Raw genomic sequence first — 18,254 nt, 5'->3', positions numbered from 1 at the left:
CAACTAATTATAACAAACCTATTATACTAATATATTCCTAGGAATAGATATTTTGTGAACCAAGCATAGGGTAAAATTGCCACCTAAGCACCAATTGGGAGAGCACAAACCATAGATTGCTATTAGCTCATCCCAGAATACCCCTCAGGCATGGACAATTTAGATCATATGACATCTGAGAGAACAGAAATGAAGAAGGAACTCAATAAGATATCGACTTTTCAAGCAACTCTGTTACCATAGACAACCACTATAACCCCTAATGAGCCAATAAAAGCTAGGAACACCCAATCTTTAAATCTAGAAACCCAAATACTACTAATAAGAAGACTACCCACCACTTCTAACTTAGTTTCTTGCAACAAAACAATACCACGGAAAATTTTAGCAAATACCCCATTAATTTTGTGATGCTTAGCCATATTACCTAATCCTCAAATGTTTCAACTCAAACTCTTTATTCTAACATCTTATTAACCCACCTCTCTTCCGTTTTTCCCATAATTGATAGAAGAAGACAATTTTTGCATCCTCTTGGATAAGCTAACCTTCAATTTTTGCTCAAGAGAATTAAAAACTAGTCAATAAGCTAACCTTCAATTTTTGCCCAAGAGAATTAGCTAAACTACACCCTAGTTTATCTAACAACTCCTATAGGTCTCGGTTTTCTTTACCATCCCCTAATGGTTCTAAAGTTAATGGTCTAGCTTATAACCTAATACTCTTTGACAAAAGTCATTCCTTTTAAAAGAATCTTTTGCGGGCAAAGGCAAAATACCTTTTCTAGAATTAAGAAACACATTACATGTACTTAGAAATATATGCTTGATAGGAGAGGCCAAACAAAGAGGTACAAAATTACCCAAAAGGATACCTATAGCTACACCCAAGAAAATCTATACCCTGATAATTGGACGAAAAAGAAAGATTAAGGGTAACTACACCCTCTTATGGATCTACATGCTCTAGTTCTTGCATTCCATTGTTAGCGAGACAAGACACATCCTCCACAAAGAGCTAAGAGTCCTTCGAACCTATCCAAAGGGGGTAGTTGCAAGTATTTATCCTCAAATGTTCAAATCTCCTCAAATAGTAGGTGATTTTTGTTGGCCTAACAAGACTTAATCTCGTTTTGATAATGACAAACCAAGGCATCTGATTGTGCTTCAAGTGTACTTATAGGTATTATAGCTTACAAGCCAAATGAATGATTTTTAAATATAAAGCCATGAAGAACACAAGAAAAATGAAGATTGGCTATTGAAGAAGAGCTTGGATAAAGATCAAGCTTAAAGACATGAAGACTTGGATTGTATTCCATGTGTAATTGTAAAATAAGTCTCATATAAGTACTTCTCAAACTTATGTTTGTTGTGAAGCTTTTAGGATTAATTATTGGACCTAGAGACCTGTTTAACAACTTGGAAAATATCTTTTCAAAGTCCAAACATCTTTTCAAAAGGATACAAATGAGTTTTGGAATCAAAATGATAAAGATCATTGAATTTCAGGGTGTTCAGGAGCCTAAGGCTTATGCTTAGTCGACCGAATGCAGGAATCCGAACTAACTAGTCTGGCATCAGAGAGTTCAGGCGACCGAACCTATTATTCAGTCGACCGAATGGCTACTGCCATTGTTAAAGTCCAGACAATATTGGTTCGGGTGACCGACCCACAGGTTCAATCGACCGAACAAGTTCAAGCGATTGAACGTAAAGTTCAGTTGACCGAAAGGCTACTACCTGTTTCGAAATTCATAATTTTAATTGGTCCAGGCGACCGAACTCTTAGTTCAGTCGACCAAAGCACACGATATGTTTTGAGAACAGCACAATATCTTTTCGATTTTGAAATATATTGTTACCAAAACTTGCACAAACTGTTAGAATTCAAACCTAACTATAAAAGGCTAACCCTAATTGTGTTAGGGCAACCACATAGCAAGCAATACATTGATTTTACATTTGAAAAACTGTTGTGTGCCGTTCCCTTTCTCCGAAAATTATTTTCTGGTTTTAGACTTCAAAGTTCAAAGCTTTCAATCCAGAAAACCCAGTAAAACTCTTGAGCTTCGTAGCAAATATTTTTTTGAGAGTATCATAGTGATTTTAGTGTGTACAAATCTGCTCTGTTAAAAGAGTTTTCTTCTTGTACAAAATCTGCTATTGATTTATTTGTGAATTGACGGTTCGGGTGTGAATCATTGACAAGCAAGAGGATTGTTCTTACTTGAGAGGTGTCTCCGCCTATTGAAGAAGAGAGGTGCTCCACCTATTGAACGGAGAGAGGTGCTCCACCTATTGAAACGGAGGGTTTAGTGAAATCCTCATAGCAAGTTGCTTGAGGCAAGGACATAGGCATGGTTGCCGAACCTTGTAAAAAATTCCGGTGTCACTCTTTCCCTTATCTTTTTACTTTTCAAGCATATTTATATTGAAATATATATGTTGTGTATGCTGTGAATGGTTCTTTTAGAATTGTGAATATTGTGAATGTTGTGAATGGTTTAAATATTTAAGTTTGATTAAATCTGTTGATATCATACTCACTTAAGCTCTAGCATAAATATTAGTGTGGCTAAGTATATTCATTATTAATATTGATTTGCTGCAAGCATTATCCATAGTTTGTGACTGATTACATATTGATATATACATTCAAGTTTTCTTATATCTAGCAATTTTGATATTGGTATAGTTGTTTGCTGGAAATAGTTTTGTGGTGATTAAAATATTTAGAGCACGTGTTAAATAAGTTTTAAAATTGATTAAGCTTCTGCACTTAAATTTTAAAATACTCAATTCACCCCCATCTTGGGATTACACCTTAACTCACAATTTTCCTCCTCATGCATATCATCCAATTCAAAGTCGTCACTCTACTTAAGATACGCTTCTTCTATTAGCTTGACTTCTTTGGAGCTAAAGGGAGCATGTAGAATCATTTCATCATGTAACCCTACCTCAATGCATTCTGGAGTTTCTTCAAAGTCTACCAAATTCACTCTTCGGGCTTGAAACTTCATCACTCTCTGTAATTAATCTCTTTGCCTTCTCAACAAACCTAGAATTCAGGTATTCATTTTCTCCTTAGATTCCTCAAGAGAATCTTGTGCTAGTCTCTTCTACTGGGTTCAAATCATCTGAGTCTCCATCGGTCTTAACTAGAAAATATCCACTAGCTGCACTATTTCCCCCTTCCCCTCACCCCCACGCCCCGGTGTGCCAATGGAAGGATCTACCGAGTACTTTTCTCCATGACTCTTGGCAGTGTGAGTTCCATTCCCTTTCAACCTCATTTTGATGGGCTTTTGTATGAAGTTGGCAATGGGTTCTTGTCATTCAAAGCAGGCTACTACCCAACTAAAGAGAGCTTTTTAACAACTCATTTCCACTTTCAATAGAGTGAAAACCCACAAAAAAAACTATTGAATCTTGTCGAACCAAAATCCTTCGGGAGTTTTGGCCCATTACTTGGGCCCATCACGATGTGCCCACCTATAAAAGGCCCAAAGTTTTTGAATTTTCAATTACTCTCCGATCTTCCAAATATTCCATAACAAGAAGTATATCTTCCTTTTTGAGTATTATATAGTCGCAAACCTTCCTCTTTTGGCACAAAAGGATCCCAATGATTGTGGACCTAAACTATGACAAAAAGAGCACAATCCTCTGCCAAAAAATTCCAAAGGACGTCAATGTACGAGCCAAGCAGAAACTTTTGATTTCCCCTGGCTTTCTCTCCTACTTCAATCTTTCAAGTGTTTATCAAACCACATTTCTCACATTGCATCATCAAGCAACTAGCCCTCTTTCTGCTATTGCCACCTATGATTGACAATTTCTTAACCATCAGGAGAAGTTTCCACCATTCAAAAGCCTTTGCACCTTTTCAGAGTAAAACAAATTGGCTTGTACAATTTTCTCTAATTTTTTACAAGCACAAAAAGTAACCAAATATGTTTGCTAAAAGTTTAATCTGCATGAAACCTCCCACCACTCACAACGAAACCTCCCATAACTCACAATGAAACCTCCCACCACTCGCAAAAGCATACCCCTTAAACCCTTATCAAGTCCATAGGGTCCCATCTAAAATTATACCAGTATGTCCGAAACCAATCAAATTCTTTAGTATTTCATGATTAGCACAAACAATTTCTTCCAACAAATTTTGAAATCTGAAAAGCCCCATTATCCTAAACATCAAAGTTGATAACCTTGCATTTAACTTAAAAAAAAAAAAACAGTAGTGAAAACCCATCTGTCGAATGTTACGCAACCAAGTATAGAGCAATAGCACAACGTGACTAAGAGAAGTTTTAATATGATGATAGAAAAAACTAATGAATGAATTTTTATATTATGTTGAGTAGAAAAAACTAACAAATGACTTTATTTATTATGTTGTGTATAATGTCATTACATACTGCTGCTTTTATATATAAAGTCAAGTGCCTATAAATAGAAAGAAATCAACTTACACTCTATACAATTAATTCTAGGAAATTATAGCTAATTAGGAAAGTCTAATTTAGGACACACTAATTGCGATTCTCAGCACGATCTATATTTAGAGTTGCCGAGAATGGTAGCTTTCCATATGCGGCAGATCTTCAACACTCCCCCTCAAACTAGCAAATAGACGTTAATCATTCCAAGCTTGCCCACCAGAGTTTCATAAGTCTTCCTATCTAACCCTTTAGTAAACAGATTTGCCACTTGTTGAGCTGTAGGGATGTATGGCATACACACTTCTCCAGACTCAATTTTCTAACTAATGAAGTGTCTATCAATCTCAATATGTTTAGTTCTTTCATGTAGTACCAGATTGTGAGCTAATGAGATTGCTGACTTGTTGTCATGGTAAAGCTTTATGGTTCCATTGATGTTCATTCGCAGGTCCTTCAAGATTAGTTTAATCCACAGTATCTCATCTAATCCTTTAACTAGGGCACAAAATTCTGCTTCTGTACTAGATCTAGCAACAACATTTTGCTTCTTACTCTTCCATGTAAGATGTAACTAAGTTTCCCGCCATATACGCACAATATCCTGTAGTGGATCTTCTATCTAGACATCTTGCCCAATCTAAGTCGGTATAGACTTCTACATTCAGTGTATCATGTTTTTTGAACAGGATGCCCTTTCCCAGGCATGACTTCCAATACCTTAGGATTCGATTCACAGCTTCCATATGTTTTTTACCAGGACACTGCATGAACCTGTTTACATAACTTATAGCAAAAGCAATATCAAGTCTAGTATGTGATAGGTAAATTAATCTACCAACTAAGCGCTGATATCTTCCCTTATCAACTACTTCACCCCCTTCATTCACTCTTAGCTTGGCATTTGCTTCAATTGGAGTTCCTACTAGTCTACTTCCTTCCATCCCAACCTCTTTTAATAGATCAAGAACATATCTCCTTTGAGTGATAAAAATACCCCATTTAGACGTGGCAACTTCTATTCCCAGAAAATACTTTAGATTTCCGAGGTCTTTGATCTCAAATTCTCAGGCCATCCTCAGTTTCAGATTCTCCATTTCTTCTTTATCATTCCCTGTAACAATAATATCATCTACATACACAATCAGGACAGCAAAATTGTTACCTGTGGAGTGTTTAATGAATAAAACATGATCACCTTGACTCTACCTATAACCCATTCCTCTCATGAACCTTGTAAATTTCCCAAACCATGTTCTAGACAACTACTTTAGTCCATATAAGGATTTCTGATGGTGACACACTTTCCCCTTTACATCTTCTCCTATTAGCCCTGGTGGAATTTCCATGTAGACCTCTTCCTCAAGTTCTCCACAAAGAAATGCATTCTCAACATCATACTATTTTATTCCCAATCCAGATTTGCTGCTAGAGACAGTAGGATTCTAACTGTATTAATCTTAGCCATTGGACAAAAATTTCAAAGTAATCAACAACTAGAGTTTTAGTATATCCTTTACGTACTAAGCGTGCTTTGAACCTTTCAACACTTCCATCTAATTTAGACTTTACTGCAAATACCCATTTGGAACCAACTGCTCTTTTTCTTCTTGGTAGTGTCCACAACTTCCACATCTAATTCTTTTCTAACGCGCCCAACTCTTCAAATACTGGTTTCCGCCAATTGTCCTGTTGAAGTGCCTCTATGACATTCTTTGGAATGGAAAAACTTGTTAGGCTAGGAGTGAAAGCTTTAAACACTAGTCGAAGTCTATGATAGGATACATAATTTGACAGTGGATGTTTAGTGCATGTTCGAACCCCCTTCCTAATAGCAATAGGCATATCAAGTTCACCATGTAAATCTAAAGTTGAGTATGCACCTTCAGATAAACTTTCCTCTATTGCATCCAAGGGATCTTGTGAGGAATGAATGGGTTCAATTGTGCCTGGTTCTTTGTCTGGTATCATTAGTGTCTCCTTCTCTAGTATGTCAAAAACTCTAATGTTTTTGGCAATTTAGCAGAGTTAGTCTGTTGCAAGCTGCCTATTGGTTTAGGCTCCGGTTGCAAAGTGTCTGGTGGTAGGATGTCTCCAGGTGCATGTTCAGGTTGCAGGAGATCAGGCCACAGGACAGGGTGATCAGACTATTCAGGCCGCAGGTCAGGGTGATCAGACTATTCAGGCCGCAGGACAGGGTGGTCAGACTATTTAGGCTGCAAGTTAGGGTGTTCTGTGATAATTTCATATTCCTACACGTCAGTAGGCGTAGCAATTGGCATAGAAACTTGATCTAGAACTTGATTAGGACTCCAGAACTGCTCGGGATCGACCATATTCTCCCCTTGCCAAGCAGTAGGGAGGTAAAATGGGACCAACTCATGGAAGGTGACATCTCTACTAATAAAAAGCTTACCAGTCTAAGGACAATAACACTTGTACCCTTTATGAAACATTTGAGTACCCAAGGAAAATACTAACTTACTAATATTGCTTGACACATTCTAAACAAAGGCTACTCACCAGAAAACACGTAGTGGGAGATCAAAATAGAATTTAACCGTGGGGTAAATAGCTTTGAGTTTGTCCAGTGGAGATTCAAAGTCTAAAACTCTAGAAGGTATCCTGTTAATAAGAAAGGTAGCAATTAAGAGCGCATCACCCCAAAAATGCTTAGGAACATTATGATTAAAGAGTAAGTTGCGAGTGACATCTAGAAGGTGCCGGTTTTTTCTTTCTGCCAGATCATTATGAGGAGAGGTGTGTGCACATGACATATGGTAAATAATGCCTTTTTTGGTAAAGAATGTTTTGAAATCATTATTGACATATTCTCTACCTTGGTCACTATGAAGTATTCTGATTTTTGTGTCAAAGAGATTTTGGATCATGTTGTAAAAAATAACAAACAGTGAAAAAACCTCAGATTGTCACACAACTGATACACCCACATATGTCTAGTGTGCTCATCTATGAATGTTACAAACCAACAATGACCAGAGACAGAAGATATGCAACAAGGTCCCCACACACCTAAATGAATAACTAAAAAAGAAGTAAATGCTTAATTAGTACTTGAAGGATAAGACACTCTATGATGTTTAGCTAATTCACAAGTAGAACAATGAAATTGGGATACATCAGAGGGCTTTATTAGGCTCGGAAACTTTTTACTAAGAACAATAAAAGATGGATGACCAAGTCTCATATGCCATAGCCAAGCTTCAAGAGGATCACTAGGTTGTTAAATTCCATGAAAACTTGTGGATAGTATCTGTTGTTGGTGCTTCTTGTGCATCTTCACCAAGTACAACCCATTTTCTTCCTCACCCAGACCACTCTTCTGCATTGAGGCCAAGTCCTGAAGAAAACATCCAAATTCATAAAAACACACTAAACAGTTAAGTTACCTACATAACTTTTAACATAGATTAGGTTTGCTGATAGTCGAGGCACATGCAGAACATTAGGTAATGTCAGTTTCCCTCCAAGATGAACTGTTCCTTTTCCTACAACTACTGATGTTGAACCATCAACAATTTCAACTGTATGGTTACCAGGGCTAGGTTTATATAAGATAAAAACAAAGCTATTTCTTGTCATATGGTCTGAAGCACCTGAATCAACAATCCACGTGTTACAGTTATTTGAAGTAGTAGAGAGAGCATAGGAAGTTTTACCACCCCCTGTGGAGTTAGCAGTCTCGGCACGATTTTCTAGTAACTTCATTAGTTATGCAAGCTGCTTGTTGGTAAAAGCTAACTCAGTCTCCTCCTGTTGTTGAGCACGTTTAGCCATATGTGCTTTAGTCACTTTTTACCTTTATCTCTATTAGCTCCTGGTCTTCGATTTATCTCCCAACAAGTGTTAATAGTATGCCTCAATTTATGGCATAGGTCACACCAAATATTGTCCTTGTCGTCCCCTTTCTTCCTCTTACTTAGAGATCTACGATCTCTGTTGACAGCCATAGCCACGGATTCTCCACTCCAATCCCTAGTCATGGCCTTTCTTCTGCTCTATTCACTTTGTACCATCAAGAAAGCTTCACTAAGGGAGGAAAAGGAGTTCTACTAATCACCATGGAGCACACATTATCAAATTCATATCGTAAACCAGCCAAGATTTTATATGTCCTACCCTACTCCATAAGGTGAGTAACTCTAATTGGCACATGAGTATTCTCTAGTTCTAAATTTTGATAATAATCCAATTCCATCCATAATCCCTTTAGAGTACTGAAAAAAAAAGTTAACATCGGAATCACCTTGTTTAGTGTCTCAGATCTGATTCTCCAACTCATACATTGAACCATCATTACCTCCACTTGAAAATTCCTCTTTCACAGCTGCCCATAGATCGCTTGCCTTCTCCATGAATAGGTAGTCAAGCCCAATGTTTGGCTGCATAGTGTTGATCTGCCAAGCTAACACCTGTGGGTTCTCATCTTCCCATCTCTCTGCTGCAGCTTCATCTTCTTCTGGCCGCTTCTTAGAGCCATCTAGATATCCCAACTTGCTCTTCCCTCTGATGGTCATCTTGAATGATTGCCCAATTGACATAATTGGCAGAATTCAGCTTCTCAAGCACCATCAGGAGGTTGGATTGATCATGCTGGCTGTTGAATTGCATAGCTAACACAAGATGTTTACTGTCAACAAACATGGTGATTTGTGAGGTTTCTGATTGCAGGTGGGTAGGGACATGCAGCAGCTAGGGTTTTGCTTGAGAAGGGGGTGGGAGCTGAACTTCTTTCTCAGCCTAAGAGGGTGGCAGCTGAACCTCGTGGCACGACTTCTTTCTCAGCCTGATAGGGTGGCTGCTGAACCTCTTTCTCAGCCTGAGTCTGTGTGCTCAAGAAGCTGATGGTGGCTGGGGTTTTTCCAGGAGTGGGATGTGCGGCTAGGGTTTTTAGGACTGTGAGGCTAGGGTGTTAAGAATCTTAAGCTTTAATACCAAGTAGAAAAAACTAACGAATGACTTTTTGTATTATATTGTGTATAATGTCATTACATATTGCTGCTTTTATACATAAAGTCAGGCGCCTATAAATAGTAAGAAATCAACTGACACTCTATTCAAGTAATTCTAGGAAAATTATAGCTAATAAGGCAAGTCTAATTTAGGAAACACTAATTGTGATTCTCAGCACACTCTATATTTAGAGTTGCCAAGAATGGTAGCTTTCCATATGCGGCTGATCTTCAACAGAGTCCTACTAGATTGTCGCCATTGTTTATTTCTTCTGCTTTAATAAATTCAGTTGAACAAATATATACATATTCCAAAAGCTACATAACTTTTTAGAGTTCTTCCAGGTGCTTCATCATGTTAATTGGTGGGGTCCCATGAGAACATACATTCTTCATTCTATGCTGGCTTTGCAATTCACAACAAGTATTTCAGTAGAGCAATTAAATGGAAAGATCAGAGGGTGGAATTTAAGCAATTCAATTAAAGTCAGTGCATAGAAATCTTATTGATACTTCCCTAAGATCCCATGCTAATGTGTTACAGGGTGAACAGTGAAGTACAGCTTGAAACTTTGGGTGTTTATCAACACTCAGTGCATTGAAGTGTATGGAGATGAATCGATTGTCAAAACAGATTATGCCATGCAACCTTAAAATAAAGAATAGTCACGCAACCTCAAGCCACAATAATAAATAAAATAGTCATGCACCACATAGAGAAAAGAAAAATCATAACACAATTTCAATAAACTTTTCTCAGTTGCAAAAATATAATTTCAATATTATTTTGCAAAAGTTGGCTTCATATCAATCCTAAGTTATGACAACGGGGCAGTTTGGTGTAAGTTTATTTATGCAGTCAGCATCCAATTATCCTTACAAAAATAGAATACCAAAATCACGATTTGGAGTAATATAGCCAGATGCCAACCATAGACAGTCTGAGGAGTGCATTGATTTACACATCTTTTACTCAACATTTCAGAAAGGCAGGCCGCTTCCTTAACCTGTGACCATCATGTTTGCGTGTGGCACCCTCACCATTAGGGCCACTTCTCACCCTCTCCTTCCAAAATTATGATCCATAGATTAGAAACATAATTACCATGATCATTTTTTGTTGTCCAACTTCAAACCTCATTACAAATTCACAACTTTGTGGCAGTCCACTCTATAACTACATTCTGTCATTCCACCAAATTGTAAGATTTAAAATATTAATACATAGTTCATTTCATTTTCTTTCAGCACATAGTATTACTATATTAGAGCCTTCAGTCAACATTAGAATGATTGGTGAGAACATCAGATATTCGAGGCAATCCTCACATGCTCATTTCTAAAATTTTCAACTCATGTGCTCATGTTCTAGGTTTTTCTCTACCGAATAATGAGAATCTAAAAAGTGACTAAAATACATTCAACTAAAAATAGAATTTAAAATAATTTCAGGCTACAATTTCGTCAAACAATTTTTATTTCGCATAGAAAACACAAGAAAAAATACAATCTCATAAATATTAGAAATACTGAAATGCAGTGAAGTTTAGCAAGAAGATGATACATACTGCACATGGAAACACGAAAGTCTTTATCATTCTAAGCACTGCAAGCCAGAAAACTTAAAGTCTCTCTTGAATATGAAGAGGTGCTCTGTTCAAGAAGAATAAAAGAAGAATAAATATGATAAGGACAAATGAAAATATAACTCCATTCTATCATGAACGAATTTTTTTCATCTTATTTCTTCATAAAAACCAAATTTAATTTGTCAAATGCTGCATATGGGAGGGTCATTACATGAATTCAATAAAACAGATCATCCCAAACCATTATATTTAACTTGTAGCAGGTCATTTATATTCATGCAGTAAAAATTAGAACCGGATTGAGATAGTTTGTTGTATTCTTGTAAGAATCCATCCATATGCAGTATTTGACAAATTAAATTTGGTATTTATAGAGAAATATGTTAATTCATTTGTGATGAGAAGGAGTTGTGTCAAAAAGTTGACATGTGGTTTGAAATTTTCTTTACATTCAACATGATAGAACTGTTACAAGCTACAATGGGGTGTCTGTGGGTTGGCATTACATTGAGGTAAGATGGTTTTACAATGCTAAATGAGGAATCCGAACTAACATCAGTTAATAATTTAATATGAGAAATAGTAACCCCAGCCTTTTTAACATCAAAGATACTTTTCAACAAATCAAGTTCTTCCAGATCACCATTCATTAACATTAGAATAAACTTAAATTTTTCTAATTTATTGAAAACATACACCTTTTAAAGCCATTATAAATCTTCTCAGTATTGGATATCTTCTTCGTATTTACATACCCCTCCAATGAACCAGCAACTTCAACTTGCAGTTTCTTTCACACAAAACCACAATATAACCCCAATTTCTATTTCTTTGTTTGCATATGAAGCTCCTTGTTTTAATTTCCCTCAAAGAATTAAGCTAAAAATTACTAAATTAGACTGAGAAGTTAAAAAAAAATTACAATTAAAATAAATAAATCAATAAAATCTGTAACCATAATTCTATACATTAGAGTCAACATCTGTTGAGGAATGCCGCACTGTTGAGGAATGCCCACTTCACGGCATAAATCAAGCATTGAAAAATGCCGCAATCTGCGGCATGAATTAAGAAATAAAATCACAGCTGAAATCATGTAAGGAGAAAAGTCAATCTTGGTGTACAAATTGTTTGAACGTTTGTTTGAATGTTTTTGTATAAATAGGGCTTGTACAAATTGAAATAACATACAGAAAATTCAATCCTTCCGTCTTTGATTTTTCTCCCATTTCCACTTCAGTTTTATCATGGTCTCAGAGAAAGGTTGCAAAACCTCTGTTCCAATTATTTGATTATATATATATATATATATATATATATATATATATATATATATATTTCTGTTCATTACCTTTCGCAAAGGTGTTCTGGAATCAGTTTACAATCACAGTGGCTCCCGATCACTACAACAGCAGCAACGCAGAGACGATTACCAGTGACCAGATCGCCACCGTTGCTGTCACAATCACGCTTCGCCGCTGATCTCTTTGGCATTTGTTGTTTTGAATCCTTCACCGCATTCTTCTCCGGCGTCTCTTCTATTCTCCGTCGTATCTGCTACAGCAGATCTGCTGCTCACATTTGGTGAGGAAGAATGCTTTTGACATGGGAATTATTATTTTAAGGCTATTATATGGGTTTTGATTATTATATGGGTGAGAGTGATGTACAGCAAATAAGCATTTGCTGGATAACATGAACAGTATTCAGATATTTGAAGTGATTATTTTATTATAAGGTTAGTATTTGTATAAAAAAAATAGAGAAAGAGGTTTACCTTGATGGCTCAAGAGGCAACCAAGATGGAAAAATATGATGATCCAAATCATCACTTGTATCTCCAACAATCAGATCATCCTGGATTGATTTTAGTTTCTTCACCGCTTACGGAGGATAATTATTCCACATGGAGCCGTGCAATGATTCTTGCACTTCAAGTGAAGAATAAAAATTGTTTCATTGATGGCACACTATCTCCACCACCTTCTGATTCCTTAGAATATTCGCAACGGAGACGATGCAACGTTATGGTAATCATTTGACTTCTCAATTCTATTTCAAAGGAAATCTCCATCAGTGTGATCTATTATTAAACTGCACATGCCATATGGGACGATCTAAAAGATCGCTACTCCCAAGTCAATGGCCCCCGCCTATACAAGCTTAAACAAGATATTGCTAATCTTGTTCAAGGATCCTTATCAGTTGGTGCATATTTTTCCAAATTGAAGAGTTTGTGGGATAAATTATGTGCAACTCAAGGAACACCTACTTGCACTTGTAGCGCAAGCAAGGAGACCCTCAAACAGCAAGAACTAGACCGTGTCTTAAAATTTTTGATGGGGCTCAACGATTCCTACACTGCAATTCGTGGGCAGATACTTCTAATTGATCCACTTCGCACTCTCAACCGTACCTATGCCCTTGTACTTCAAGAAGAACGTCATTACAGCATCTTGTCTCCACCACCATTGATGGTATTGCTTTGGCTACCACCAACCATCAGCCACATAAGGAAGGACGACCTAGTCCACCCAGGAAGCCTTTCAAATGTACGCACTGTGGCAAAAAAGGTCATACTGTAGATTGATGCTATCGCATCCATGGCTTCCCTCCAGGGCATCGCAGTTCAACCTAATCAAGGTCCCAAGCATAGTGCTCATCAGGCTTCTTCACATCCATCTACTAGCAGCCTTCCTTTTTCCCCTGAACGGTGTCAGCAGCTTTTCGCCATTCTTAACAACTCTACTCCCTCTCAACCCATGACACACCAAGTGGGTAGTGTTGAATCACCATTGTCAAGTAAATCTCATAATGATTTACTATGGATTCTTGACAGTGGCGCAACTGATCTTATGGTCTACTCACCTGCTACTTTAACACAGTCTATCCCCGTACATGGCCATACCGTTCAATTACCAGATGGATCTCATGCCACCGTTACACATATTGGATCAATTCACTTATCTTCCAATCTTGTTTTAGACAATGTCCTTTGTGTCCCGACTTTTCATTTCAACTTAATTTCTGTCCGTAAATTGTGCAAAATTCATCATTGTCTTATTATTTTTTCTTCTGATTTTTGTTTCATTCAGGACCTACGCTTGATGAAGATGATTGGGATGGGAACTGAGCAGGATGGCTTATACCGATTCACCAAGAATGCTAGTTGTCAAGTGGCTACATCCACATCCACTTCCCAACTTTGGCATCGTCATTTGGGTCATTTTTCAAATAAAAATTTGTCTTTTCTTTCCAATAAATTTCCAGAAATTTGTAGTTCTAATTCAGATCCATGTTTAATTTGTCCATTAGCAAAACAAACTCGTGCACCCTTTCCATCTAGTTCCATTTCTTCTCTTAAACCTTTTGACTTGTTGCATGTTGACATTTGGGGGAGCCATCGTGTTACTTCCACTAGTGGTGCACACTATTTTCTCACCATTGTTGATGACTATACCCGTTGTACCTGGGTTTATTTAATGCGCCACAAATCTAACACACGCCCTATTTTGCAATCCTTCATCCACCTTATCGAAAATCAATTTTCCACCACCATAAAAATCATTCGAAGTGATAATGGGCCTGAGTTGACATGTCTTCATTCTATGCACCCAAAGGCATCATAGATCAAACTAGTTGCGTCAACACTCCCCAACAAAATGGAGTAGTTGAACGCAAACATCGTCACCTCCTTAATGTTGCCCATGCATTAATTTTTCAAGCACATATGCCTAAACACTTTTGGAGGGATGTCATTCTTACCGCCACTTATCTCATTAACCGAACTCCTTCCCCTATTCTAGATGGTTTGTCTCCTTATGAAAGATTGAATCATATCAAACCTGCATATAGCCATCTGCGAGTCTTTGGATGCCTATGCTTTGCCTCCACTCACTCGCAAAATCCATCAAAATTTGACCCCAGAGCGACTCGATGTGCTTTTCTTGGTTATCCATATGGCCAAAAAGGCTACCGACTCTATAACCTTGCAACACACAACGTCTTTGTATCTCGAGATGTTCTCTTTCATGAAGATTCCTTCGTTTTTCCTTCATCTACTCCTAAACCCATGGAACCCGTCTTACCTTGTCCTATTTCTTCTCTTGACATCACTGAAGTTCCACCCTTACCACCATCTTCACCACCAAACTCGCCTCCATCCCCATATAATATTTTACCCTCTTCTCCACCTCCCCGACGATCTAGTCGTCCCACTCAGCCACCGACATACTTGCAAGATTTTCATGTGGAACAGGTTTTACCATCTCGGCCCACTCAATCATTTGACTCTGCAATGGTTCGTTCGTCAAGTAACCCTTATTGTCTAACTGATTTTTTATCTTATTCCCGTTTATCTCCTTCTCACCGTGTCTTCACCACAGCTCTCTCTCTTTCCAAAGAAAAACAGTCATTTTTATAGGTCATGAAAGATCCCAACTAGCGTACTGCCATGCGTGCTGAAATTGATGCTCTCGAGCTTAACAACACCTGGCAACTTACTCCTCTTCCTCCTGGTAAGAAACTCATTGGCTGCAAATGGGTATACAAGATCAAATACAACTCTGATGGATCCATCGATCAATACAAAGCTCGCCTAGTTGCCAAGGGCTACAATCAACAAGAAGGCATTGACTACACTGAGACATTTGCTCCAGTTGCTAAAATGACCACCATCCGTACCATTTTGGCTCTTGCTTCCACTCGCAATTGGCACATCCATCAACTCGATGTCAATAATGCCTTTCTCTATGGCGACCTTCATGAAGAATTCTATAGGCAGCTTCCTCCGGGATTCGGACGAAAGGGGGAGACTAGAGTTTGCAAGCTTGTTAAGTCTTTGTATGGTCTCAAACAAGCTTCAAGGCAATGGTTTGCCAAACTTTCTTCTACTCTCATTGATGCAGGATACAAACAATCCAAGGCAGATTATTCACTATTCGTCCGATCCCATGAAGGTAATTTCACTGTCATTCTAGTCTATGTGGATGACATTATTGTTGCAGGAAATAGCTTGAAACAGGTCAATGAGATCAAGAAATATCAAGCGATCATTTTAAACTCAAAGATCTTGGAATTCTTAAATACTTTCTGGGAATCGAAGTTGCCCGTTCAGCCAAAGGAATATTTTTATCCCAAAGAAAGTATGCACTTGAGATATTAGAAGATACAGGCTTCCTTAGAACTAAACCTGGAAACTTTCCCATGGTTCAAAATCTTGCACTTAACGAAAGTGATGGCGAACTTATCTCAGATCCTTCATCATACAGGCGACTTGTTGGAAGATTAATTTATCTAACCATCACAAGACCTGACTTAGCCTATTTAGTGCATGTGCTAAGTCAGTTTATGGACAAGCCACGAATACCACACTTGGATGCAGCACACAAAGTCTTACAGTACCTTAAGAAAACCCTAGGTCAAGGAATTTTCTTATCTGCCTCTAACGAAATTCAGCTCTATGCATATTGTGATGCAGATTGGGCACGATGTAGGGATACCAGACGATCAATCACCGGGTATTGCATCCTACTCGGAAAATCACCCATTTCCTGGAAGACCAAGAAACAAACAACAGTTTCACGCTCCTCAGCCGAAGCAAAATATAGGTCTATGGCCTCCACATGTTGTGAGGTCACTTGGCTAAAGTCTCTACTCTTAGATCTTGATGTAATGCATTCTCAACCAGTCAATTTGTTTTGTGCTAACAACGCCGCTATACACATAACTTCAAATCCAGTGTTCCATGAACGAACCAAGCATATCGATATAGACTGTCATGTGGTTCGAGAGAAACTCCAGAGTGGCATCATCAAACGGCTTACATGCATACAAGTCAGTAACCTGCTGACCTTTTTACCAACGCTCTTGGATTCGCATAGTTTAATTATTTACTTAGCAAGTTGGGTGTCATAAATATTCACGCCAACTTGAGGGGGAGTGTTGAGGAATGCCGCACTTCATGGCATAAATCAAGCTTTGAAAAATGCCGCAACCTGCGGCATGAATTAAGAAATAAAATCACAGCTGAAATCACGTAAGGAGAAAAGTCAATCTTGGTGTACAAATTGTTTGAACGTTTGTTTGAATGTTTTTGTATAAATAGGGCTTGTACAAATTGAAATAACATACAGAAAATTCAATCCTTCCTTCTTTGATTTTTCTCCCATTTCTACTTCAGTTTTATCAACATCAGCTCACCAATACAAATGCTAGGATAATCCTATTGAAAAAAAAAACAATCTCTTGGAAATGTTTTCGTGTCAAGCATAGCCATTTCCCCGAAAACAAATGCGGAAATAAGGAACTTGTTATTGTATAAAAAGTGAAAAGAAGCTACAGGCAATGCAGCCAAATTCAGTATGCCACCCACCTAAAATTGCTCCGACGATAACCAATAGTTGAAGCCCCACCGTCGCAAGGCTACAGTTAGTGCCGCAGACCCTTACCCTTTGCTGTCGAAACTCTCACGAATCCCCGAATGAAACCTCATGCCCGGCAACCATAGCTCTGTATTCGTTGAGCTCAGAGTTCTACGAAGCCAAGACCGAACAAGAAAAAGTTGAGAGAGAGAGAGAGAGAGAGAGAGAGAGAGAGAGAGAGAGAGAGACCTTCTCTCTGGTTTCGTCGAACAAGTTGAAGGTTTGAAGTTCGATCGACAACTCCAGGGATTTTTATTTTTTTTTTTTTTGGAAGGATTTGTATTTGAAATCTGACTTCAGTGCATTTTTAAATTTGCTTTTCAGATTTGAATTTGCCTTGAAAAAAATAATAATATAATATAAAATCAGATCAATTTTTATTTAAAAAATTTACATAAATTCAAATCTAAAAAAAATTTCAGATCAACTTAAAATTTAAGCATCCCAACATAATATTAATTTTATTAAATAAAAAACACAATGTTTATTTCTACATAAATTATTTTAGTTGAGTTATCCATTATATTTAAATTATTCATTTATGCCATAATTCTTACATCGAATGTGTATTAGGAAATTCTTAAAATTTATATTCATTAGACTCTAATTGCAAAAAACAATTTTTTATAAAATATGCTTGCAAGCCAAAGCAGATGAAGTTAGATCCAAAACTATTACATTTAGCATTAGAACTACTCTATAAGTATTATTATGTAGGATTATGCACAAAGCACTATGATGACGGTGTTAGAGATTGAATAGAGAAAAATGTCATAATTTCACATTAAATGTGTATTAGAAAAATCGAGAAGAATGTCAT

The 18,254-nt window shown here is 37.4% G+C and overlaps 1 protein-coding gene across 7 annotated transcripts in view; it reads right to left on the bottom strand.

Annotated features, from left to right (window-relative positions):
* The window catches only part of LOC131149256 (dihydroorotase, mitochondrial), a 56,194-nt gene extending 38,352 nt beyond the window's left edge, over positions 1-17,842 (bottom strand). For 3 of the 7 annotated variants that reach the window (XM_058099548.1, XM_058099545.1, XM_058099544.1), the window contains exon 1: positions 10,992-11,078. Coding sequence is in view for 2 of the 7 variants with exons in the window: in XM_058099543.1 (XP_057955526.1) it covers positions 10,992-11,021 (30 nt within the window). In the remaining 5 variants the exon portion in view is untranslated. Of the gene's footprint in view, positions 1-10,991; positions 11,079-17,385 lie in introns of those variants that run through there. The other 4 variants (XM_058099543.1, XM_058099542.1, XM_058099546.1 and 1 more) reach the window with 4 other exon arrangements.
* Positions 17,843-18,254: the final 412 nt, after the last annotated feature.

This window comes from Malania oleifera, chromosome 2, assembly GCF_029873635.1.
Source record: "Malania oleifera isolate guangnan ecotype guangnan chromosome 2, ASM2987363v1, whole genome shotgun sequence".
Lineage (NCBI taxonomy): Eukaryota > Viridiplantae > Streptophyta > Magnoliopsida > Santalales > Ximeniaceae > Malania > Malania oleifera.
The sequence above is the reverse complement of the archived record's forward strand: the minus strand, read 5'-3'. Positions and strand labels throughout refer to the sequence as shown.